Raw genomic sequence first — 27,398 nt, 5'->3', positions numbered from 1 at the left:
AAAAAAAAAAAAAAAAAAAAGAGAGAGGGGGGGGGGGGGGGGGTGGTGGGGGGGGGGTGGAGGGTTATGGGCCCATGTTGTGGCGAGAAGCTGAGACGCTCAGACCTTTAAATAACACCTATAATTGTGAGTTTGCAAAAGGCGGACCGGTACAGTAGCCAATCCTGGGAGAGTTTAGCTGCTTCCTGGTAAAGAGGCATGCGTGTTGGGTCGAGGCGCAAAACGCGGGCTTGGATCTGTGTAGCGAGCTCGAACAAGAAGCGCTGCTCTCTGCAGAGACGCCGACTGAAAATAATTTGCTCGCAGGGGCTTAGTAGGAAAGCTTTGAGTGGAATGATATTAGTACTTTCTCTCCAAGAAGACAAATAGGGGAAGAAAGCAGGTGAAGGCGCGTGAGGGATGCAGATCTTTCCTCGTTGGACTGGCAGCCATCTATTAGCCGCAGTCCTACGATGACTTATGATACTTTTCTGGACGCACGCCCAGAGTGAGATGCAGTTATGCGGAGGTAATGCCAAGTGCTAATGTACAGCAGCTCCACTGTCAACTCTTACTGAGCAACAGAAGCGGTTAGTTAATGGCAGGCTGCTGTTTGTCTGAAAGAGGGAAAACTGGCCTTTAAGGTGTTATAGCTGTTAAGCACCCAATGAAATATTTAACATTGTTACAGTACGGATTATAAATAGAGAACAAATCGCACTGATTTTGAAGTAGCTACTTCAAAATCAGTGTTAGATATGTAAAATAAGGTCACTCTTTGGAGAACTTTGAATTTTACCAATGCTGTATGAAATGTTATAGAGGCACTGAGTTTTTAAAGTCATACTCTGATTTGAGGGAGAGAAAAAAATCAGAGTATCTTGGTGGAGGGCAAACCAGGGCTCACTAAAAAAAAAAAAGGAGATTCTCGTGTTGAATTTTAAAGTTTCTGATTATTGGGAAACTTAATAAAATTCATTCTGGATAAATAAACCAGTTGGGAGAGCAAAAATGTAACTTCAGAAAAATGTTGGAGGTTCTCTGAGGTTCCAGTCACTCCTTCAGAAGGAGCAGGTAGTTTTTTTATGCTATGAAAAGAGTCAGGAAAAAGTCTTTAATGGAGGAATGTCTAGAGATCTCGTGAAGCTCACAGCAAAACAGATCAACTGTATTAATCTCTTATTAATCTCTTAACCCTTCCTTCACCAGCCCTGAGCGACTCAGGCTCAGTGGATTCTTTGCGGTGCTAACAAACCTTACAATCATGAGTCAGATTTAATGAATGTGATTTGTAGAAGTCATAGTTACAGTTGACATTCAATGTTTTACCTAGAAAAACTTCTCAGAGTACAAAGCATCAAAAAGGTGACCAGCTACACAACGACACTAAAGGTACGCATAGGCTAAAAAAAGAGACTAAGATTAGATATAAACTTTTATTCAACCAACTTCTTATAAGAAATAAGACAAGCATATCTTAAAAAAAAAAAATAATAAAAAATGTTAATCTGCTGTTCCCTGCCCAGATGCTCTGGCAGATTACAATCGAGACTCGACCTGGACCGCAACAAAACGATGCGATGCCTCCGGTCAGAAACTTGTTGGCAAAAAACTGAAATATAACATTTCAACCTACATCTGTCAGAGGAATAGATTATTATGGACGTCGCTGTATGTTACGCTGAGAGCAGGTTAAGCTAATACTGCATCCATTCCACCTCTACTGGGTTAGAGAGAGCAAGAAGAAAAGGAAGGTGAAGGTTGCTGTGAGGAAGATGAGGAGGGAAAATGAGAGGGAGGCGTAGCGATGCCGGCCATCAACCTTTTTCCTCACACACAGGCACAAGGAAAATCATATTTATCACTTTGATCTCACACAGTAAGAAGCGAATGCGTGAGACGTATCGAGTGAACGAGTGGCTTAACAACGGCCACAATGCAAGAAAATAAAGTTCATTTATATATTTAGCCTTAACAGGATGGATTTGGTCAAAATTACTCCACAGAGTTTACTTTCCTGTAGTTCAAGTAGTAAAATCAGTAAATGAGCAACTTTTGTGGGTTGGGCAAGTAAATTACAGCTACAATGAGCAAAAACAAGAAACAGGAGAGAAACAAATATGGGTAAATAAATTAGCGAAGGGCGCATTGCAAATTCGATGAGGTGATAATAATTACGCCAACTATTACACAAAATGACCTTCTGTAAATAGACATTAAATGAATGAGAACCGGTGGATTTTTAAACATGATCAAATATTAAGGTATTGAGCCTTAAAGAAGTAAAAATTCAGATTTATCCACTGACATCAGCTTTAGTTCTCCATAATGTTCCTGTACGATGGTTTAAGCAGGTCGCAGTTGAAAATGAGACGTTGTCTCATCATGAGACTGACCCATACAAATAAAGATTGGAGGTGAATGAATTAACTTGCGCAACATTGTCAATATTGCAATCTCAAAGGAAGGCACGGACATAAAACATGGTGTGGTTTCGTACTTAAAATGAAATAAATCCATCCATGCTCTGACTGCCAATCATTGTTCTGGTCTGTCGAAGGGGCTCTGCCTCTCAGTGAAGCTTGCTTCTGATTTAAGTTATCAAAAATGATAAACATAGTGACTGCAACATCTTCAACATCAAAGCAAAGAGAATAATTGTGAATTTTTTTTTTATGTTAATTGCAGCTCAAAGCGTCTTAACCATATTTAACAGTAACGTTGGACGCTTTCATAATATTCTGCAGGCCTGGGACAGCTGTCTCATTGTCTCTGCAGACGACGCTTTCAGGTACCATCATAAAATCTGCCCTTGTAATTGCCTTACTGGTGTCAGTGGTTCATTTTGCGCGAGCTTGTTTGGGATTAAGGGGAGCTGCTGTCAGTGCCCACCCTGTTCCAGGAGGGTGGCTGCTGTAAAATGCAGTTCGAGCGCACCAAACTATTGTCCTCTCATGGCCAAGGTTGTCCCTGAAATCAATAGGAAGATAAAAATAATCTTTGTGATTAGAATTTAAAAACATCCAGGGGCGAGCAGTCCTGCAGTTTAGTTATTAGTGTGCAGAGAAATCTACTCTCAGAAGCCATTAAAGGAGAAAAATACACTAAGTAGCTTACCACTAAGTGCTCCTGTAAGAGCCATGTCACACTTCTAAGTCCTTTACTACCCATGAAGATGTGTTGCTGTTCTGTAAATGAATTATTGGTTGAGGCTGGATTCTGGCCAAAGACAACCTTGCTGTGGAACATGGTTGTTAATTAGGTCTAGATGTGCTTAAGGGATAACAAATGTGCACAGCCACCACATCTTTAACATCCAGCTGAGGCTACATTTCTGCCGCAGCACCTTTCTTTCCTTTGATAACCTCACAGGCTCCAACCTCAGAGAGACGGCGGCAAAAAAAGAAAAAAAAAATGCCCCGGCCTCTGGCATCGAAAGCAGGTAATTCATGCAACAGCTTAGTCATCCTTCACGCGCCGCTGTTATTTTGTTTGGCGGCCAGTGGAAAATTCATTTGTCTGTTTAATTTCACAGGTGCCCTCAACACACTGATCAACAACGGGCACTGGCGGCGAGCAGGCGGCACCATCTGTGCGCAAGGAGCGCCAAGGACCCTGAAGAATTTGCTCTTTGCCACCAAACACTTCCGACTGCAGAACGCAGCCTGAGTCGTGCGTCTCTGCTCGTAAGACCGACTGAGTGGAAGAAGGCACGTCTCCTCTCCTCATGATCAGTTCCTGCAAGTGGGTTTCACTGAGTACCATCGCTAGCCCTGTTGTTACAGCCAGTGCACGTCTGGGATGACTAAAAGGTGGCGATAGGAAAGAAAGGAAGGCAGAAAGGAGAATTGCTGGTGTAGCAGAGAATCTGGGTGACTTGGACTTCTGTCCAAAACTGTTACAAGGTTGTCCCGCGAGGACCGTAATCCATCAAAGTGATTTTTCTTCTCTCTTTTTCTTCCACCTCCTCCTGTTCCACCCCCTGTCCTCTTTGCAACGTAATCATTTTCCTCTCTCGGGGTGTGACATTCATAAAGAATGCTTGTGCAGGTGCCGCCTCTTGCCAAAGTTCGGAATCAGCTTTAGAAGTGAACTCAGACTGTGAGATTGCCAGAGGTAAGTTTCTGTACAATGCTTCTTGGCAGACTTACTCCCGACTGTCCTCCTCGCCTCTCTCCCTCTCTCCTGCCTCTTCTTCTATCCTCTTGGTTTTGGCGACGTGGAGCTTAAATAATGCTTATTTCGTATTAATGGTCTGAAAGAGTGCCAAGAAAATGTGCCCCCCCCTACCCCCCACCACACACTCTTACACCATCACCACCATCGTCAATATAAGACTAGATGAATCCAGGCTTTAATGTAAGTAATGCAAAATTCTGGCCTGAGTTTCCATTACAAATGTGCAAAAAAACTTTTTTGATATTCTGCTTATGTCAAAAAAAAAAAAAAAAAAAAAAATGTCACAATTGCATTGTTCCCATTAAATAAGAAATGCAATTAAAATTAAACATAAATAATCTTCTACATGGGATACGTCACTAAAAATCATGGCGAAAACCGATGTAAACACTTATATAAGACATATTCATGTATATCGGGTACCAATGTATGTGGCGTTTTGGGGAAGTTGTAGTCAAAGATTTAACAGAAGAGCTACGTATTCGACACTTTCAAATGACAAACTCAACGTCTGACGAACTGAGCGACGCTGTGAGACCTGAGCTGCAGCCAACATGTTGTCTAAGGAGGCCAGGTCCTGCAAACAGTCACGTTGCTGCTGTTTACAAACTGGCATGATGTGAAAAATGTTTCCTTTGCAACTCTGCAGAAACGGCTGAATAACTCCTCATCATAGCGCAAAAAAAACTTTTATCGAAAAATGTGTGTTTTTTTTTTTTTAAGTTGGCGAGTTGTGGAAAAAATTGAATTACAAAACACTGTTAGATGAAATGCAGCCAATCTGAATGCTGGGGCTGAACCTGAGATGCATCATTGTGACGTGTCAGATGTATAAGATTGTCCCAGTTTGATGATCCTTTGCAAATTCAGGTCTTCTGCTGCTGCAGCCCGTCGGACTCGTGATCTGATGTGTGGTGCATTCAGAAGTGGTGTTGTGCGTGTTTTTATTGAAGCGAGTGGATATTTGTGCTGTTTCCAGGCCAGTCTACACATTCTCCATCGACCTCTAACACCACTAAGGCTCTTCAGTGAAAACTTTCTCTTACCTGACCTTTCTCTTTAAACCTGAAAGCTGTCTGCGTCTTAAAATCCCTGCAGCTTGTCAGTTTCTAAACAACCGTGCCATGTTCTCCTAAATACAATTTCTCCCCTATTGTGACATTCAGTTTGTGACCCTTATCCCATCCAGCTTAAAAGGCTTGCTACCATGCGATTGGCTGATTTGCCGTTTTTGTGCTCACAAGATATTGACAGATGGCACTAATAAAACAGCCAGTGAGTGTAGATGCCGTCAGTTCTGTTGGTCATAAGGAATCCAGCTTTCTGATACTCCTCAAATCCGCAGGAAGTAGGACGGAGTCTGAAAACTCATCCTCGCATCTGATGGCATTTTTCCATTAAGCAGTGTTTCTGTAAGTGGCAAATAGCATCCTTTGGGAAAACAAACAAGGGTTTGTTCTAGATTTCTTCAGGTAGAAGAGTCCTTTATTTGTTGACAAGAACGCAGATGTTCAGTCCCCGAAAACCCCTTTGGTGTTCAGCAAAATATCCTCTATTCAAAGTTTCTAGGGAGCTTTGGTGTTTACTTTTAGTTCCAACATTTGCACTAACAAGCTGTCTGGCCGTGCAAACATTATAATCACACAAACCTCGCGACTCAGCCTGGCTGATGCTAAACCCCCCCCACCCCCCAACACCCCTTCTGCTCCGTCTCTGCAGAGTCCTATTTCATTAATGACAGTGCAAATTTTCGGTCTATTGACGCGCAAGTGTAGCACGGCGCGTTTCACAGCACTTTGTCAAATATATAGACAGCATTAAAACACACAGCCGTGCTCAAAGAGAGGTATGGGAGGAGGAGAGGAAAACAAACATCATCTGACAAGTTTGTGCCACATTTGGTTCAGACAGTGTGATTCCCTCTGGATCTGTGAGTGGTGGAGAGGCGAGGAAGTGCGGGAGAGGAGGGAGGGCAGAGCGGGAGGGAGAGGACTGAGCAATTGTTCTTCCATGTGGAAAGGTGAGAAAAGAAAAGTGTGAAGGGGCTCAACCAGGAGGAGGGGTTGTTGGAGTGAAGGATGCAAAGCGAGGGGGGAAGGATGGAGAGAGTGAAGTACGAACGTGAGGCTGTAAGACAAAGAGAGGGAGTTGAGTATTTCAGTCGGCTGTAGGTGTTTATTGGCGGCTGCTTTTAAGTACGATTTGGAAACCTCCCTGGGTTTTTTTTTTTTTTTTTGCTGAAAGTTTGTATTTATGCTGATCCGTCTCCTGTGGGGGATACTCAAAAGTGCAAAATAAATAAATAAATAAAATGTACAAAATTAGGCCAAGAGAAATCCTTTCATGCGCCGTACAATTCAACTGAACAGCAAACAAATCTGTTTGCACGCATTAATTTAACTGTAACACCGACTCGTTGTCGTCTACAACAATCTTACGTCTCGACTTGCTGACTTGGCAGTGTTTTTCTCTCCCTTCCTTGGAAAAGTTTTGCATGTAAGATAACATTTTTTAGGAACCTTTGTCAGTACCCTCCCACTGAAGCTTTGTACAGTAAGACTGATTTTTAGTAACATCTTTGCAAAACCCTACATTTACCACAAGTATCGGGAAAATCTTAATGCGGTAGCAGAGCTTCTCATTTCAGAATATTCAGTCTTAATAAAACTGTGAAGACTGAACGCTGAATATTAATCAACTGTGCTAAAAAAAAAAAAAAAAAAATCTGTTATTTTAAGGTGTGCACATTTATACCACCAGGTTATTGCACATTTCTGCTTACATGCTTTTCCAGTTATCAAATCATTTCGATTTAAAGTTTTATGTTTTGCATGTTAGAGGATTAAAGTCTTTTTCTACAACACAGTGCCACCATGTTTTCCAGAGGAGACTGCATTACACAGCATATTGCATTTTGGGTTATTTTTTTAACTGAAGATTTAAACTGGTATTATATTGAACAAATAAATGTGTTTTTCTTTGATGAATGCATCAACTATGTAAAACAAAGTTCTGAAAATTAAAATAATAATAATAAAAAAATGAAATCGGAGACAGAAAAATTGAATTTTGGAGAAAATGCCACCTGAGCCAAAATGCCCACACTTACTTCATTTTGATGTAATACTGCCAAGGCTCCGGTTCTGCCTTCGGCCCATCATTGATGCCCACACCCATGAGGTCGGTAATAAGAATAAAAACATTTTGTTTCCCTCATTGTTAGCGTTGTATCTTTTAGGTCCCGTGTTGACAACAGTTTGGCTGCTGTTTAGAGGCAGGATGTAACTCATGCATCGTTTTCTCCAAAGGACCCACCAGGCTGGTCTTTCTGTCCTGAAAGGTGGTGGCTAGTTTTAGAGAAGTGAAGAAAATATCAGTGGTGATATTTCTTCCCTTCCCTCTAAATGGCTCTGCCAGTTTCAAAACCAAATTCTCCTCAAGGAGCCGATGTCTCCTCCATGTTATGGAGCCTTATTTAGCAGATAATTTGACTGGACATCAGTGGACCAAAATTGGATCCGACTTTTACCAGGCATATTTACAATAAACTGAATGAATTTACACCTGGCCAAAGGTGATGTTGATGATGCCGGCATCAGTTTTAGGCAACGCAAGTTTTCCACAAACTTGCCCCAAGTTGCAGAGATCAGTGCCTGACTGTCGGGCTTCCTTCTTATCAAAACGCAGAAATTTCCTGATCTCTTTACATCTTTTTCTGGACATAATTTTCCTTGAAACCGGGAAGCCTCTTCCCATCCAGAGACAGTTTAAATGTTTTGCTCCTCAGATGTACAAGAGGCCGATGAAGGCTTTTAAAATCGGCACCGTTTGTTTTTAGTGTTTCAAACATGAAAAAGAAATCCAGTAAGTTTATATATATATATATATATATATATATATATATATATATATATATATATATATATATATATATATATATATATATAAAACCCACATCTTATTTGTTTTACAGTAGTGCTGATGTCCAATGAAAGACTCCAGTGACCAGTTTTAGGCAGTTCATTGACAGCAGACAAGGTTGCTACGCACAATTATCGTTTTCTGGGCATCCATCTTAGTTGTGGCAACAGTATTTAATGTAGCATAAAAAGTAATTATGTTTATCAAGTTTAAATAAAAAATGTCTAAATGTCTCAAATTAAATCTTTTATTACACTTTACTGCAAACAATTAGAGGGGGAATAAATGGCCATATCTGTTTCTTGTAAGCTGTAACCGATTCACATAAAAAGGATTTGCTCATCATTAGTTACACGACTTTACAGCCTCGTCCCAAATTTCTCTTTCAGACCTCTGAGCATGATGCTTGAAAACCGCTGGACTCTCTGGGTCAAATGTTAAACAAACAGCCTGTCCGGCTCTTCGGCATCACATCTCTGTGTTTATCTGTATTTGTGCGTCACTCTCACACGCACGCACGCACAGAACGCTCTGTGGCTGCTGCTCTGAGCTGCTGCTCCCAGCAGTGGCATATCAGGCCATAATGAAAGCTCATCACCCATACTCTGGCAATGTGGACAAGCCCTCTCCCGTAGGCGCGTCCGCACAAACAAAAACACTTAAGAGGGTGAGTCAGAGCAACGGTTCTCCTGCGTCGCGCGCACATAAACGCTCGGCCGGCAGAGGCGAGGCGGGCGGCAGAGCCCCTGCCAGGTTATATGGAGGGACAGAGAGCGCTGAGTTACTGCACAGTGCAGCCACTCTCCACGGCAGCACCATGCAGAGTCCATAAAGCATGATGGATGGCCTATCATCATTTACCTCTTTGGTGACTTCTCAATGCTGTCACACCCTGCCAAGCACATGCAAGAAAGGCGAGACACACCGACACAGACAGGCGAGCGAAGGCAGAGTATAACGACAAAAAAACAAAAGGAAGGCAATGCGCAAAAATTATGCTAAAGTGGGCATCGGGGAGAGTGGCAGAAGGGGAGAGAGGAAGAGAGAAAAAGCAGAGACTGATGAGGGATCATCTTTGATGTTTGGTAGAATTCAAGCACTCTCAATCACATCTGCAAACACACGCGCGCACACACACACACACACAATCACAAAAGAACTGAACCGTCCTCTGTCCCTTCTCTCCTTTGATGACAGCACCCCACACACAGAGGCCGTATTTAGAGCATGCAAAATCTACTGTCTCCTCCACTCTCCTCTTGTCCTCCTCTCTCCGCCACGGCAGAGGGAGCAGGAGGGGCCGAAGGAGAGGCGAAGGCAGCCAGAGAATAACGGAGGCAGAGGAGGAATCAACACCAGATGCAGCTGAATGACACAGTGATAGTTTGCGCGTCAAAGCGGCTGAAACGTCAACATGGAGGCAAGACGAAAAGAAGGCGACGACTGTAAAATAACTTCCAAGAAGGTGACTGTAGCCAGAAGGGGCACCGGGGAAAACGGCCTGAACTTCAGCACAAACGGAGCACTGAGCTCTGCAATGAGATGAAGGCGAGCTCGGAGGTGGTTGTTGTTTTTTTTTTAAAAAAAACCTTTTAAACTTCAGATATCCTCCCACTCATTTCTGCCTCCTCTTGTGGAGCCCATGTACAGTTGTTTATTAGGGGCAATGGGATGACTATGCATTGCACTGGAATAAAGATGCAGAATTTAAGCGAGCTCCTAAAAGCCGGGATTGTCCTTCGCTTATTGGCTTTTTGTCACCTCTGACCTTACATGTCTTGTTTTGCTCCTGCAGCATCAGAAATCTCTCTCATTCACATTTTCTGAGGCTGAATCATTTCGACTAAGGCAAAATGCCAGTTTTGTCTGCTTATCAGATTCAAACCATGTAAAAAAAAAAAAAAAAGCAACAAAAAAACAACATACCTGCAGGGTAGAAAACTATGTTCAGTGTGGATGTGCAAAAAAAAAAAGAAAAAGAAAAAGCGTGTCATCCCAAACTGAGACATAAACAGTAGGTCACTGCCATTAAACAATAACGAGTTATCCCTAGGGGTGTAGGATGGCTCACAATATTAAAACAGCACAATATTTCTCAAGCCTAAGCCGTTAGTATGCCTGAATATGAGCAAGCAAACGCTAACCCCTCACTGCCCGAATCTAATAACAGTAAGAAACAGATGAACAACACTTCGCCATGACTCAGCTGCTAAATTAAAGATTGTACTGATTTTAATTTGATTATTTTATTGATGCCACTGTTGCTAAAATAATCCTTACTCTTTAAAGGAAATGCATCATTGGGCTCCTCAGCTGAATTACGACCTGATGAAGTTTGAGGGACGTCTGTGAATCTGCTGCAGCTACGTCCCACAGCTTATTCCAAAGAAAGGAAACCGTTCTTGAATTGTCTTGTTGTGCTTCCTGTGGCTTCCTGTTGAGCTGCTCAACTCACAAGAGTGTTGAAGACGTGCAAAAGAAACCTGCAACACGTTTTGGGTGATAGGTTGTTAGCTAGCAATGACACTAAAGTTGGCATCTGCCTAGGGGCTTCAAATTCTAAGGTAAAGGGATTTCTTACAGTTTTTCGTTTCTTTGGACTGTTTTTGATTGTCTATATTTTAAAATGTAAAATATTTAATCTAATCAAATCAGAAGTGCACGACACCAACATTAAGACCTTCGCAGAAACAAAGCATAAAAAGACACTTTTTGTAGTTTCTCCTGAAATATTGCTAAAATCTTGGCACATTTTCATTCGCCGCAGCCACCTGCACTGTCTTTTCAGCCAGACTTATAGTTAGACCACCAGTCAATATCTATGAGTAGCTGGTGTTTTTTCTAAAGAAGCAACTGGTCCCAGTCCTCTGCATCATGTGTCCTGAACCAATATGAAATATCCAAACCTAAGATGTGTCACAGCCTATATATTTTAAATTTACTCACTGAATACATGAACCCTACTTGAAGTCTGATTAAACAAATAAGTTTGGGACTTCAGTGGTTGCTACTGACTTGCATGTAGGGTTATTTTTTTTAATGAGTTGATTATCTTTGAACAACAGCAACATTTAGCCTTCTCTTATTCTGTAAAAAAAAAAAAAAAAAAAAACCCGGTTTCAGCTTCCCAAATCCTGTGACAGCTCAATGAAACCCAGCGTATGTGAGATTTAAATTTGATTACATCCAGGTTTTGTAGAGTATAGAAATAACACAGGTATAATTAGGCAGAATGAGGAAATCCTTAGGAATCTGGCAGAAAGCATTGAAAGAGAATATCTCCACCGGTTTCCCTTAGAGAAACAGAAAGACAAACAGCATGAGGGGCTGCTGCCTCTCTGGACACCGTCTATTGATCGCCACCTGGCACAAATCACCACAACTTTAGCAAATTGCTATTGAGAAGTGACCTGTAATGCAATTACTGGCCAATCCGGGGTCTTGGCTGCCATCAATTATTAAAAGCTGCCTGAGTCTTGCACCGCTATCCCGTCTGAGCCGGAGCGTCATGTCATTATCACATCTGCCGGCCACCGGCTCGCCAGCTGCTTCAGCTGAAGTTGGGAATAAGATTTTCCAAGTGCCACGTCGCGGTCCGCTGAACATATTGAATAACTTGATAAAAAAAATAAAAAAAAAAGCAAAACATCAAAATACAATTACTAAAGTAAAGTAAAGTAAAGCCGAATGGCTTTCATAACCCTTGCGGATTTGGGTTTAAGGTAATTTTTTATATTTTTCAGACATGTTTTTCCCGACTGGAGTGGCTCAAATAAAGTCGTGACTTGGATCTGATAGAGAAGCTGCAGATCAGGGTGATGGAGAGGAGGCCTTCAAACGCGCTCATCGTTAAGGATAAATCATCAAAGTTCCAGTGAAGAAATGCAAAACGTTGGTCCTTCATTATAGGAGTGGTTTGGTTCCTGTAATACCAATAAAAAAAGAAATGATGACAGATTTAGCTCTTCTGAAGTGTGGCTCCCAGTTCCTGAATGGTGTTTCAATCATGGTTATGATTTGAGCTGCACAATTCTCCAATCGCAACAGCCATCCAAATATCTCTGTGAAGAATATTGCAATTGCAAATGACTGATTGACGCAATATTTGGGCAAGATACTATATTTCAATAATCAGACATTCCCTCGCCGTGTCTCAACTCTGTGTTTATTCTGACTGCGTTCAGTCCTGAACCTGATGTGCATCTGTAGCGGCTCAAGTAAATTAGGTCATGAGAGTGGAGGGGGCATTGTGCAGTGGTAAAAAGTAAAAGAAAAATGTGAGTTCATCATAATCAAAATCACCACTGCAAGTGTCAGCTATTAAATATTTTCCTGATATTGTGAAGCCGTAGTTATGGTAAAGGAAAACATAGATGCCAGAAGTATTACGGTACTGGTAAGATATGACCTTTACTTTGAAACGGCTGTCAGTAGCTTACATGCACTCGTCACAAAAATTACTATTATAAATGTTTAGGGCTTTAATGCTGTATTTCAGCTGCTTGAGAATTAATTAATACCAATTATGGTGGTTCTTGAATTCATACAGAATCAAAACGATGGATACAGGCTCAGGTAGATGTAAGATACAGATAATAATAACAAAGCAAGACCAGTTTGGGAGCCGAAAGAGCCGGCTCTCTGAAAAGAGCCAAACTTCCCATCGCTGCTTTGAAACACTTACATTAAGTCCAGAGAGTAACTTTAACGTCTATTAAACAGGACTTATAAGCAATGTTCATTACAAAAATAAAATGTCTTAAAGAGGCAGTGAATACAATAAAATAAAGTCCTTTAAGGCAAGTTTCCTCGATAACCTTTAATTTCATAACAGCGGTAGGTCGCCTTTGAAAAAACTGGAGACCATTGATTAAGAGAAAGAAGGAATATAGAGCGAGATGCAGAGTATACTGGGCTCCATGCTGTTCAGTAAAAGCTGTAAGAGCCCTGTAAAGCCTCGGGGAAAAATAAGATCATTGAATGAAAATGTTCTCTGCTGTTTCAAAGCATCTGCTCTGTCCCACACTGACAACTGAGCAAGAGGCTCGGGGAGCTGAGCAGACAATCCCAAATCACACCAACGCCCAACACCAAGGGAAGGTACAGAGAGCGCGGACCAGAAGGTGCTCCCGCCACCCATAAAATGCTACTTTAACAGATAAATTAAGCTGTAAATGTGACTGATTTATTGGAATTTTATCGTTTCCAGATGTATTTCTTTTTTTTTTTGTGCCTTAGCATTTAATGTGCATGGTAACATATCTGTACAAGACACAATGATTTTTTCCTTTTTAAAAAGAAAAAAAAAAATCCTGACATTGCTACACTGACTGTGGTGGAAAAGACAAACTCTGCTGTATTTCTTCTGGGCTTGAGAGCATGAAAAGACAAATAGATATAGCAGGATGACATAAAGATATTCTGAGAAGAAAATAATAATAATATATATATATATTTATATATAAAATTCCTTCACTGGCAGGATGTTTCAAAGCAGCTGGAGTTTACTCACTACAGCAGCAGCAGCAGGAGGTAAAACTGTGACAACGGCAGAATGACTATCACAACCAGCTTATGGAGACACTTAAATCTGTGAACTATGCTTCCGTCCTCTCCCCGGCGACAGTCACAGGCGCTGCTGGCTTTACATCAGTAAGGAAGCGCGGCGCTCCGGAGCAGAGCTTATGGAACGACTCGAGTCGTACGAGGAGAGGACGGCTGAGTTTTCTCGACTCTCAGACAACGATTTGGATGTCACAAAGGAGGTTTCTCTCTAAGATCCCGTCACAGATGAAAAAAAAAAAAGTACATTGAGGGAATCTTTAAAACCAGTTTTCTTCCACCATCCTAGTGGGTACACTGAAGAGCCTTAAATGCCAGCTGTGACATTAACACTTGTAAATGCTCAGCGGGAAAGGCTGTTGTGGATGAAGAATCAGTGGTGCACTGTGAGGCAATGCTTTTGCGGATCAATACCGACTCAAGAAAAAGGACAAGTTGATTTCAGTCTGACAATAGCCGGTGCCAGTATTAAAGTGAGGCCCCCGAAAATAGCCTGCTAGCAAGGCCATCTCTACAGAGGGAGGTTTCTTCTCCTTTGCTAATGTCTGATTTTGGAGCAGTTGCACTGCTGGCCAATGTTCACTCTCTCCCTTTTTAAATGAGATTAGCATTTAAAACTGGGTTATCGCCATGGCACTGCAGTTGTGCTCAGTTTTAAAAGGTGTGTAATTTCACATATGGATAATCAATCTATTGACCCGGCGGGGGAAGCATGCACCACTTCTAAAATTAGTTGGCTTATTGGACTATAGTGAACTGTTGCCTCAAGGCAGATGAATAGTTCTCATTTGTACAATCTGCTCAAACTCCACTTGGCAATGGGAGGTTGTAACATCAGGCCTAAAGCCTAATGATAATGGGAGCATTCAGACTTTATATGACAAAGGACGGTGTGGAGGCTTATAATGATGTTACAATTAGAGTGCAGTTCACATTTTAAACCTCACGGGGCTTTAACCAAAGCTATTGTATCTGCCCCAAATTAGGTGGACATCAAACTAATTCAAGCATTCAGAGATTGGTTAAAAGCGTAAGCATTTCTGTTTTGCCAAATTGATAATCCTTGGAGGGAAGAACATTTTTCCTGCCGTAAATGTACAGTGCCGTCATAAACCGTAGACCAGCATAAAGCAGTAAATGATTCTGAAAAAAAAAAAAAAAAAAAAGATGTGACGGGTTATGAGCAACTTTGTACAGGAAATACTGGCATAAATTTCGGTTTTTGTGACGTACCCCAAAAGCTACGTCACACAAGCTGAGCTGTACTTACTTTGAAAGGTGATTCTACAAAGTATTTTATAACAGACCTGCATGTTGTTCAAACAGGAAACAGGAAAGACTCCTGTTTGAAATTCTAGTCAAGAGAAATAATAAGTCCTGCACAGTACAGAACCGGTTCAGAGTGCATTAAGGCCCATGACTTGATTCTGGCAGTACAGTGACAAAAGAGTTTTCACACGTTCAACAATCCAACAGGCACTTTAGTTCAGTTGAATTAAATAGTACTGACAGCTTAGGCTCATTTGAACGAGGCACTCTAGTTCATTACACAAATCAATCAGTGAATCAATCAAACCAAAACCATAGGCATTAATCTGCTAGCACAGCCTCCACTCAAAGCCTGGATACAGTTACCTTTCCACTTCAACCTAAAGACGTCTGAGCTCAACGCCACTGTGCAGACTGCACTCTAAAAAAGTGTATTTGGGCTGTACGTCCAACCTCAATTAATTATTTTGCTTTAGTTATGACATCTTACTGTTTTTTGTGTTCAGTTAGCTTAAAAGTTACAAATCTTTAACTTAAAGAAACTTTTTACTTTGACTTTACTTGAAACAATTGAGTTCAACGCCAGTTTTGTATCCTGCATCTGACCAACTCAATATATTATCATCATAAAAACTCAATTCATTGACTTTATCCAACTTAGACTGCACTCTCAAAAGTGTACACTTTTGAGAATTAAGTGAGAATTAATGTAAATAAATCAATAACATGAACTACAACCCAAATATGCTTTTGAGAGCGCACTTTTGAGTGTGCACTACAGAGTGCATACTTTTGAGAGCGCACTTTTGAGTGTGCACTACAGAGTGCATACTTTTGAGAGCGCACTTTGGAGTGTGCACTACAAAATGTACACTTTTGAGAGTACTTGTCACCACTTTTGCACTCTCAAAAGTGCAATTTTAAACTCATTTTAAACACACTTAATTCAGTAAAAAAAAACTTGATAAATTGAGTTAGATAGGCATAATTGAATTATTTGTTGCCAATTGAAGCCATTCAATTAAGTTGGTTCAACTAGTTTCTTTTTCCAGTGTAGTGACTTTTTTTTTTTTTTTTAAGTTTTGGCTTCCTCCAAAAGGCACTGTTATTATGCGAGAACAAAAGATCTTTCTGCCAAAAAGCTGGATTTGTGTGTTATTGCCCTGCATAAAATCAGCATATAATTGTGTGCTGATATCCTTTTTACTGGAAGCAGCTGCCCTAATGTAGAAAAAAAAAAAAAAAGGGTCCAAGACAAAGGTGCTCAAAACTGTAGCAATAGGTCGCATGTAGATAATAGGCAATTCTCAGTCCCTCTACAGGGCATAATAAGAAAGCCTTAATTAATGAATTATATTATCAACAAACAGTGTTTAGCCCCTGAAATGATTCCAAAGCCAAGCCTTCCTAGCTGCTGTCCGCGAAGGGAGACTCATTTGAATTTTTATTGCAGGCTTATGACCTGCCAGATTCATCCTACAAAGTGCCTCGCTTCAAGGCTTTGCACTGGTTTGGACAGGAATACCGTTAATTCTTTTGTTACGCAGACCACCGCTAATAAATGCAGCTCTTTCTTTTTATTAGCCGTGTACGACTTGAAATAAGTCACTCCGCTGATCTACGAGTTTAGAAAAACCTGCCTGGCGTTTTTTTTTTATTTTTATTTTTTTATGCATGTGCCTATTGATTTCTTTAAAGTTGGAGTCGTTTTAGCTAAAACTCGCTTGTGTTTCATTCCAGCTTTCTGACAGTGATTTTGTATTCATTAGATGGAGCACGTTATGTGGCAAATGGTTTCTTTTAGCTAAGGGTGATTAGGATAGTTGATGAGGTGATGGCTTGGGGAGAGGGAGGCGACACTGCACAGTCAGTGGCATTAGTCACATCGACGTGAGGCTATGCCTCCTGAACATGGCACCTCCAATCTATAATCTACAAGAAAGGATGAATCTGGAGCACTTGTGCATGTTTTAAGGGACACAAAATATAACCGAGCGTGGCCTAATCTCCCCCATCCACATTCAAACACCTCTTCACCCACTTTACCTGGGGAGCCTGGCAGTTATTGACCAATGAGGGCGACTTATTGAGAAAAAGCTGCCATGAAACTGGGTCGCGGGAGCCAATCAATGTCATGGATTTTGTTGCCCTGGCATTATCTCAGCTGAGTGGAGGGGGTGGGGGATTGGAAAAAAGAAACAGACACAAATCAGTTGGTGTAGAGGCACCTCAACTATAACTCTCCTCCCACTCCCTCCATCCACCCACTCTCTCCATTCTGCCTTCAAACACCCTTTCCACTTTCTTCCGTCCGGCTATTCATTTGCCGTCCTGTCTTTTCTCCGGTTCGCCTGCCGCTGGGCTCGGAGCGCTGCGTGTTTATGTGTGTATGAAAGCTCCCTGAAATGACGCATTGATTCTCCGCGTTCTATATTTCTCATCTGGCTCACTATTACAGTGAGAGTCAATCAACGCCATATTTCTCTCCTTACCTTCTTCCCCCCTCTGCTTCTCTTTCCGCGAGTATCGGAGTATCATGTCGGTGAATGGGAGTGTTTACGAGGAGAGTTGAATTGCAGTTACAAGAGACGGGTTTGGAAAACGAGTGTGTTGGGAGTACCAGTGGTGTGCTTTGCGCGCTATCTGTATCTGTGTGCTTGTATATATATATATTTTTTATTTTAAAGTGGATTGGGGTGGTGCGCATTCAGGAGTGCGCGCCTTTGTACGAAGGGTAGGAGCTCGTGTCAGTTCTGTGGCCTTCACCGTACTGTATTTTTGACAGTACGACTGAGGAGATGCCAGATCTATTTTTTATTTTCTACAACCTCTCTGAGTGCAGGAGGATTCGCTGGAGGGTATGTGTCCTCAGCGGTTTGCGGACACGCCACACCAGCTAGTCCTGCAATAGCGAGGCCTGTGACCCACACATAAACACAGACACACACACACGTGCACACGCGAAAACCACATCCACCCACTTCTGAGGACTTTTGCCAGAATCAATAGAGGAGCTTTTTAATGCTTCTTGTTGTAGTCTGAAACTGGAGTACAGAATCACAGGCTTTATGGCGAGGATACGATGTTTTTGATGTGCCCTCTTTTTACTGCATAGGTCCGTCTCACACACCCACTCCCAGAACTGGAAAACAAAAATACTCAATTTATGCCGTCATATTGGTAGATTGTATTTTTTTTTTTTTTTTTTTTCAATGGTGGTAAGATAAATTACACATCTCACACTCATTGTTTGTAGACCTAACCAAATATTTGCTGCATAGTAAATTATGAAAACTCTGCGGATGGAAGTGAAACGTCCTGCCCCTTTCAGACGAGTTTGGGACGCAGACGTGTTGGTGTATGTAACAGCCCCCATTATTACTCTGCATGTCCTGCAGTTCTCCCCACGTTTGATCGCGAGCTGAAGTTAAAACGGACTCACTTCATGAATTTTTAGAACTCATTTACATGATGACTCAGAACTGTGGCAAACTTCCAGTTTACAGTTGCTACGTAGCGACGCTTGAGAGACTGTGCGGCTCTCAGAGAGTCAATGACGATATATCTGGTAAATCCCATATACATAGGGAGTCAGCGGGAGGGTAAACGTTGAATGAAATGTCTTTAGGAGCTGGCTGTAGGGACTCAGAAGGAGTTCAGACACGCCGAGCAGTAAAGTCGAAAGGAAAATCTGGCACAGTGCGACCGAGTGCCGGGGCGCACTGTGTGTAGCTTTAACCCAGGAGGATTAAAAAAAGGAAAAACAGACAAAGCATAATGGAAGACCTGTAAAGTCGCATGCTGTAACCTCGGATTGAGTTTGCTTTTTTCCTGAATGGGAATTAATTCATAGAAATCTTAAGTGTGTTGTTCAAGTTAGGTTACCGCGGCTCCTAATTTGACAGCATTTTCTCCTCCCCGGTTTTGTATTAGGCAAGATCAAAGAGGCGAGAGGGAGCGGAGAATTAAGTTTGTTAGAGAAAATGAATAAGAAAAGAAGTGCAGACATGCTTGGTGCAAGTCAAGATGAAGCCATCACTAAATCATTGGCCTACTTAATAACAAAGAAGATGATGCCCTTCAGAACTGCAGAGAGGCCAGGCTTCAAAGAACTCATGAAAATAGTTGCTTTATAATTGTTTCACTGGCTGCTTCTTTTCTTTTATTTTTTTTTTATTACGGAGCTTTATTAGGCTTTTGCTTCGCACCTCACTCCCCACAGCATATGTCTATAAGTCTTTAAGTTAATGGTAATTAAAATCTTGATTGGATTTTTCTTGATTTCCCTAGAAATAGTTATAATGACGATTTATTTTTATCATATTTTATTTAACGAAATTGTAAAGATACTTAATTCATAATGCAGTCATGTGTAATAAATGAGAACATACGTTCCGATTAAGCTGGTTTGTCAGATTAAAAGCATCTTTTTAAAAAAAAAAAAATTAGACCGCATTTTTGTATTAAAAAGGTTTTTTTATTGGTCTGCTCTCATATTCTAATCTTAAACATCACAGTTTCCTTGCTGTAGGCAGAAGTTGCTGAAATGTTCATGTGTGTCTCTGGGTAATGTTTTATCAGTGATGGAGTTGAACAAACTTCACATCATTTTTAAAAAATATATAAATATATATTTATAGTTTGACTGGTGCTTATTTGAATAAAACACAAAGTGACAGTCGTCTCAAACTGAATGGACCTGGTGACTAGTCCATTCATGTTAAATAAAGACTTTTGAGTTTTCTTCTTTCTTTTCAAGGCCAATAATACTGAGGTATATGCGGCAAGGTGCTAAATGAGTGGGAGCCCACGTCTGAGTATCCCTTTCATTTCAGATCTGTTCCTGAACAGCAGAGTGACTTTCTGCTTCCTTTTCCAGTCTACAACGTCAATTATCTATTCAGAAATCCTGTCCTATCGCGATTCCTTCACTGAGCAACGTTCCCTCTGGAATTCCTTGAACAATAAAATGAAAAAATAAAAATGAGCAAGCAGAACACTTTTTTAAAAATCATTTTAAGAACTTCTGTTTGTGGTTCGAGAAAAAATAGTTGGTCCAAATAGCTTCCATTGTTTGGATCGGCACAAGTTTAGAGCGATAAAACTTCAGAGAAGAAAAGAACAAACAGCAGGCGCAAAACAGGTGCAAAAAAATCAGGGAGATTACGTTGGTTTTTCAGTCCCCCCTTCAGTGTCTTGGCTTATTTATTTATTTTTTTAAAATAATTCTTAAAGGTTTTTAATGTTACCGCTTGTTTCAGTGCATCAATTCACCATCAAATCTTTTCCTGGGCACACGTGGCAAAACCGAATTAGAAACGCTCAGAAAAATTGTCACTTATCACGAATTACACCTCACTAGTGTCACCTTGGCGTCAGTGTCTTCACCTGTCACTTGTTTATCCAAAAGTACCTCCCGACACCGCAGACGCCAAGCCTCACCCACACATGTTCTCACCCCTCAGTACTTTGTCTGCGACTACATCAACAGCCTACAGCCATGCTTACCAGGCATTTCCACCAGGAAGCAGAATCCCTTCTTCCCTGAGCTCACCTGACAGCAAAAGGAAGAAAAGCTTGGTGGAAAACTTTTCAGAACATAAGGGGTGCTGCAGAACTTTGAGGATAAAAAAGCACACCAGGAGATAAAGTAAAAAAAAAAAAAGGGTAGGTGGCTTAAAAAAAGGAAAAAAGGGGGATTTCATTTGCAGGGTTTTTTTTTTTTGGGTTGTGTTGGTCTGTGTGGATAGGGAAGAGAGAAGAGGGGCGGGGGACACGACGAGGCAGCAGGGGGAGGTGGAGGTGGAGCGTGGGGAAGCTCTCAATGCCTCTTCCAGGGCCGAGTCGTCGCTCGGTTTCAAACGAACTCATTTATTCTGTTTTGCTGGCTTTACCTTTAACTACAACAAAAGGCCGTTTACCGTTCCGCCTCCGTGAGCGCTCGGCTTCAAGGTTTGTCTACCATCTGGGTCTGTCCTGTGGCATCGCTCCTCTTTACTTCACACTCACCATTAATCTAGTTCAAACCTTACTACCATCCCCTGCTGAAAGTAGAGGATAGTAGTAGGAATTAAGCAATAACTAAGCTATTAATGATCGCTAATTAATATGTTAGTAATTACCAATTAATAAGCTATCAGCGAATTGCAAAATAGCATTTAATTGTTAAACTCTTATGCAGTGTGCAGGACTTTGCTGATGTATTCACTTTCCCACAAATTATGTTTCAGCCTCAAACCTCAATGTAATTTATTGGTATTTTATGAGCTTAACAGTGAAGCAGAAGGGAAATGACAAATGTTGTCCAACTGTATTCATCCCCTTTTACTGTCATACAACTGAAATGTAGGCCAGAACTGAGGAGAGTCCAAAAGTGTGCAGCCAAACGAGTAGAAATAGAGCAGCTATGAGAAGGCCTCAAAGGTTCGTTAGAGAACATTTGGGAACAAATAGTGTCATGAAGACTAAGGAACATATGATCAGGGACAATACCTGGACTGTTAAATATCATCATGAAGACATGCAACCAGACCAAAAGGTGTTTGGAAAAACGTCACGAGAACATCATGACTGCAGTGTAACACAGTAGTGGAAGCAACATCCTGTGGGAATCCTTTCCTTCATAGTAGACAAGCTACAAAAGCCCTGAGAGTGGAGTAGTTTTAAGCTCATTATGTGTTAGAATACCCTAGTCTAACTTTGGGCCTAGTCAAAGTCCAGACCTAAACATCATTAAGAATAAGTGGCAGGCAGTGAGTTGCTTTTTCACTCTTGACCGATCTCAAGACATTTGAGAAAGATTTAGCAAAGATGTGAGTCTTTATATAGGACGAAGTGGCGTTCTGCACTTTTAGCTGTAATTTTCTATATGAGCTTGTATTTGTAGGATAACTGACTTTTTTGTTATGTTACCCTTTCATAACTCTTTGTGTTATTCTGTTACACAAAATCCCAATGGATACATTAAAGTTTGCGATCGCAACAGGACAGCATATGCTGAAAGGGTGTGAATACTCTTGCTGTATTTCAGTGAAATATGTTCAGACGTAATGCTTAAAGGATTGTTTTTGTGCCACAAATAGTTATGTCAAACCCTGGCAGGATAATAAATTGGCAGAGCACAGTTTTTAGGAACACAAAATCTCATTCTAGTTTTGGCCAAATATTTAATCTCTCCTCCTCTCCTTCCATGTGTCTCTGTTCCTTCCCTCCCTCTTTTTCTCGGAATAATGTGCCACTGGGAAGTAAGAGAAGAAGAAGAAGAAGAAGGAAAAAAAAAAACTCTGAGCACGGATTCCCACTCCTCCGCTCTTCTCGACTGCACGTCTGTGATGTCATAATCACTCACATCAAAGGCTGCGCGCTCAACACGGCGACTGTCAGCTTCCCTGGAGGCGTCATTAAAAACGAACAGTGCAAACCAAGCTGGGCCTGACAGAAATGCATCAAAACTTCCCAACGCTCGCCGGCGCGTGCGCCGAGCCACGCCACGCAGGCATTCAGGTGTGTGCGTGTGCAATTAAAAAAAAAAAGAAAAGGAAAAGAAGAACAAACTTGCACACGCACACATACCCACGCAACTGTGAAATTCCCCCCCTGCTACCCCCAAAATCATTTATGCACTAAAGAAAACGCTCACACTGCACAAGATCCCTGAAACTCACATGCAGAATCTTCTGATGAATGAACTGGAGCTTCTCCTCCATCTCAGCACCAGAACTCTGTCTTTATATCATGTATGAATAAGAGCTCGACATTCAAAAAGAGCATGGCATGCACGCAGCTGCACTGTACATGTGACTAATAACATCCACAGCGCCGCCGTGACGCAAGCGTGCATTCCACAGTGTACGCCACGGACCGAATTCAGAGCACGCACGTAAAGTGTAGAAAGAGCCCACATCCATCCGCCCACCCAGTTTTCATCCCTCGCTGTCTATCTCAGACGTTTGGCCCACACACTCGGGCGCAAGCACACAGCCATGCGCGTGCTCGTTTACACAAACTGGAGGGGGAGATATAAATAGTACGCGTATGATGTGATATTGTGTGGTTTCTCCCTATGGGTTTGTGTGTATGTGACTGTCAAAATGAAGAGAGAGAGAGAGAGAGAGAGAGAAAGGGGGGATGGGTGTGAGAAATGGGAGGGAAAGATGGGCTTTGCTTAGATTTGCCTCATAGTGAACCCCCCAATCAGAAAAAGAGATTCCAACTGGATTTGAAATAAATATAAGCTGCTGCATGCTTTAAAGACAAAAAACAAAAGTGTGTGTTTGTGTCAGATTGTAGCTGCTTTCTGTTTGTATGACTTACTCCTGGCAGGGTCTTCTGCTCATGCAATGCATTCTGGGCTTTCAGGGCTGACTCTCTGGCACAGTAGGTGAGGAAGGCACAGCCTAAAAAACACACACACACGCACGCACGCACACACGCACACACACACACACAGCAAAGGGAAGAAGCAGAGAGAGATGGTTATGTTTTACCTTAACTCGTCAGAAACATAAAAAGGAAAAAGTCTGTATTAGTCATTAAAAAATACTCAAATATGACACACACACACACACATACAAACACACCACAGAAAGCCTGCAGCTACAGCTCTGAAACTCTGTCCATACAGGGAATTCACTTTGTCTATGTCTGTGGGTGTTTTGTGCACAATGAACTACAATCTAATGACTGAATAAACAGAATGTTGTTTGCCCCTCCCCCTCCCCCCCCACACACATTTTACTGTGGAACAAATGGGAGCAAAAGAAGAAGAAGAAAAAAGAGACTGTGTGGACGTGTGACGATTTGTGTGCTCTGTTGTGTGAGAGCACCCATGCCAGAATCGACGCTTTTAATCTGACGAAGCTTTCTCCCTGGCAGTCTGAAATAGCAGTTATCCATTTGTCCATCGCACCCTCCTGGCTGCTGTGACAGGGATAGACAGCCTGACAGCTTCTCCCTCTCCCTCTCTTTCTCTCTCGCTCCGAGGCCCCCTCCTCCGCTCCTCCCTCCATTTTTCCGTCATCTCCCTGCTCCATATGCTCCGAGACTACCCACAATCCTCGGTTTTGTTAGCACCTGGGTTGACATGCGGGGGTGGAAAGAAGATGGAGATGCAGGAGGCACGAAAGACGACAAAGCCGCGGGGAACGTGTAGTGTTCCCTCGCCGCCGCCGCCGCCCCTCCCGCTCCCCGCCCCGCTGACAGAGACTGTCGGAGCTGACAACCTGTCAATCTGCAGATCAGGGCTAATGATTCATGTGTTTGACAGTTTAATAAAACACATACAAAAGCTGCTGCACAATAGGCAGCAGTGTTACAACACAGCTTCAGTTCATGTTGCATCAGCAGGTGTTTAGCTTGTTTACCCCTCCGACCTCACTTCCCTCCGCAGAACGTGTCCTCTTAATTAATTTAGTCTATTTTAGTCCAATCTAGTGGTGTTAAACATTAAAACACTGTGATATTCCTCATCAGCGCGAGAACTTACTGTCAACATGTGCACCTTAGCTAAATATAACCAGCTCCCAGTAAGAAGGTGACTGCTTTAAGGTTGTTGTATTTATGTTTGAGACTCTTATTTTGTAGTAAGAAAGGAAGCGGTTCTAGAGCTGCAGTGCTGGGTTGACGTTGAACAAAGACTTCTCATTTGGCTGGTCACCTGCTGCCTGCTGTCCTAATGACTTACTCAAAAACAAACTGAACATCTTTTCACAACTTCAAGAGCAGCATATTATATTCTGGGTTCCAAAAGGAAAGAAATGTGAGATTACTGCACAAGAGTCAGAACTGACATATTTTTTACTCTCAGACCAAATAAACAGTGGAAAACATATAGTTTTATCTCTGTCTAAAAAAGTCCAACATTAATAAGAGTGAACCTCTGACTCCCCCACTCCGTCCAGGGATTTGAGTCGTCGGTTTTGACTCACAGCTGTGCAAATTTAGATGCTTGAAAAGTATTTCAAGGAAGAACTACCATTTGTTGCATTTGTACTTTTTTATGTTACAGACTGGAAAAAGTATTATATTTTACTAATGTAGCAAAAGAAAGTTTTTGGACTTATTGACCAATTTTTATTTTTTCTTTCAAATGAAATAATTTATTTCCAGCCAGCTGAAGCAGATACAACTGACCATCCCATAATAACTTTAACAGGTGTATACTTTAGTCTAAAACCACTAGTTCCTAATGGAAAGAACCAGGGCCACTGTATTTCACCTCTAGTACGCCGTAAAACATACTTTGGGATATAAATGGAAAAACAGTAAAGTCTCTACTTTTACATGACATTCTGCTTATTTAAAGCGGTGAAATTTGACATGTTTTCGTTACATGCCTTCCTAGTTGATTACGTTTCATTTCGGCAGCCATGCCAGTTCAAGGCCTTGACCCGAGTTTCTGCCTGCAATTTAGGCAAAGTTTGTCTTCTGATGGGTGACTCCTGTATAAGTAGCTGTACTGATTGCGTCTCATGCGGCGCTCTCTGCGGGCGGCTCTTGCAGCAAAGAAGCTAAACATTTGTGTGGCAACATTTCCAGTAACGGCTTGGAGGAAGAAAGCGTGACAGAGTCAGGGATCATATGATTTGTACAAACTATGAGAACACAGCAGCTGGTTAAAACTGTTGACGCTGATGACTTCGAGGTCGGTGACAACTTCGGAGTTTGCCGTAGGTGCTAAGCTAACGGGCTATTTGAAAGCTTTTCTGATTCGTGCATTAGTTGACGAGATCTAGAATACTTACCAAGTCTTAACTAGACAATCCTACGCTGGCGTTTAGGACCAATTAGTGTTAGCCCAGCATAAAAACATTACATCAGGACATTTTGCAAAGCCTTTATTTGGCTTGTGAAAACAGATAATAAGCTTCCTTGATTTCCCCCCAAAGTATTGCTATAGTCTTCCTCCGTACATGACAAAAGGTTTGAATCGTTCTATTAAACCCCACTGCAAGCACCATCTTGTCACAAACCTCCTACTGCGCTAAACTGTGAAAACTCTTTAAAATATCTAAAAACGGCTATCAGCATGTTGCCTTTCTATATGATAAGTCTTCAGGTTTGATGCTTTTCAAAGGAATACATCTCTCAGTGAATAAAGAAGCAAGCATCAACCTTAAAACTACAGGAAAAAAACAACAACTCATGCTTAGGCTTTGACAGATTCTCTTTTTTTCATTTCTTTAACCAGACGTATCTGCAAGCAGGCTTCGGCAAACACCCTGCTGCCATGCAGCAAACACAAGCGCAAAGATACAAAAGAACCACAGTTTGCTCTGAAAACATCAAGGGCTAAACATTAGACGATTATCATAGACCTCTTCCCCCCAAAGACACAAACACAATGCAGTTTAAAGAAAGCAAGGCCTTCTAATAGCTTTTCCCATTTCGGCTTCACTTTGTTCTTTCTGAATACCCCTGGCTATTTATTGTTAAAAGTCTAGGACTATATACTGAATGTGGGAGCAGAATGCCTGCCATCCTCCATGCTCCATGTCTTTAACCCCGGGTCGTCCTGATGGTGGGACACCGGGGAGCGCTGCCTGTTGGTGTTTTTAATTAACGGCCCTCTCTCTCATTAGGCGGAGTGGGAGCCGGCCGCTGACAGCTCTGCTACCTTCTCGTCCTCTCAGGGCCTGTCGCGTTAATGCTACATGCTAGCGCCGTCCCAGAGGAAACACACACACACACAAAAGCCTGACACTCACTCACATGTTCGGGGTGCAGGCACCCACCGCAACCGATACATTCAACACGGAAAGCAGGAGCGAATCCGTCATTCCAGTCAAAGCAGCACCGCTGTGATCGTCCTCATTTAACCTGAATTTGCACTTTAAAAGTTGGAAGATGAATTTGAATTTCATGTCTAGTTATTGTGATTTAATTGAATAGACAAATCAAAGGAAACAAATAACTCTGAAATAGGAGGAAAATCATGTCTTTAATGACTTAATATCTTCCCCTTTACACTGATACTCTGAAATAAAATACAGTCCGCTAAACTGTCTAAGAGTGCAACATAACAAGCGCACCATGTGCAGAGGCTACAGCCCTCAACGTAGCTGCCCCCGATTTGACCCCTGGCTATTTGCTGCATGTCTTCCTCGTTTCTCCAGCTGCCCTCCTTCCTCACCAGCTGCTTATGAATAAAGGCCACTAGTGGCACAAGAATCATAAAGGATATTAACTTACAGTAATTAAAAATACAACCGTGTGCAATTTAATTCCAGTATGAACACGGCTGATCTGTGCACCACGCATGACACTGATCACAAGTCCAGTGTGAAACATGGCAGTGGCGGCGTTGTGCACTGGGGAAGCTTTCTGCTGCCATCTTGGAGCTGCTGGGAAGAAGAAGAAAACCAGGGCAGACAAGACAACGAATCGGCTAGCCATGAGCTTCAATTGAGCGGTTTAGAGCCCTGGAGTCCAAACGTTTTGTCAAGTTAACAGAATTCACAGGCCAAAAATATAACAAAAATATAATACAA

General features: G+C 41.8%; 1 protein-coding gene across 4 annotated transcripts in view; it reads right to left on the bottom strand.

The window, feature by feature from the left end:
* The window catches only part of LOC106958278 (CUGBP Elav-like family member 4), a 112,969-nt gene that overhangs the window by 43,402 nt on the left and 42,169 nt on the right, over window positions 1-27,398 (bottom strand). For all 4 annotated transcript variants that reach the window (XM_015050100.1, XM_015050091.1, XM_015050117.1 and 1 more), the window contains exon 2: window positions 23,224-23,306. In XM_015050100.1, coding sequence (XP_014905586.1) covers window positions 23,224-23,306 — 83 coding nt within the window. The remainder of the gene's footprint in view (window positions 1-23,223; window positions 23,307-27,398) is intronic.

Source organism: Poecilia latipinna, unplaced genomic scaffold, assembly GCF_001443285.1.
Source record: "Poecilia latipinna isolate Pla-1442-1.1 unplaced genomic scaffold, P_latipinna-1.0 Scaffold47, whole genome shotgun sequence".
Taxonomy (NCBI): domain Eukaryota; kingdom Metazoa; phylum Chordata; class Actinopteri; order Cyprinodontiformes; family Poeciliidae; genus Poecilia; species Poecilia latipinna.
Note: the sequence above shows the minus strand (reverse complement) of the source record. Positions and strands in the feature narration are given on the sequence as shown.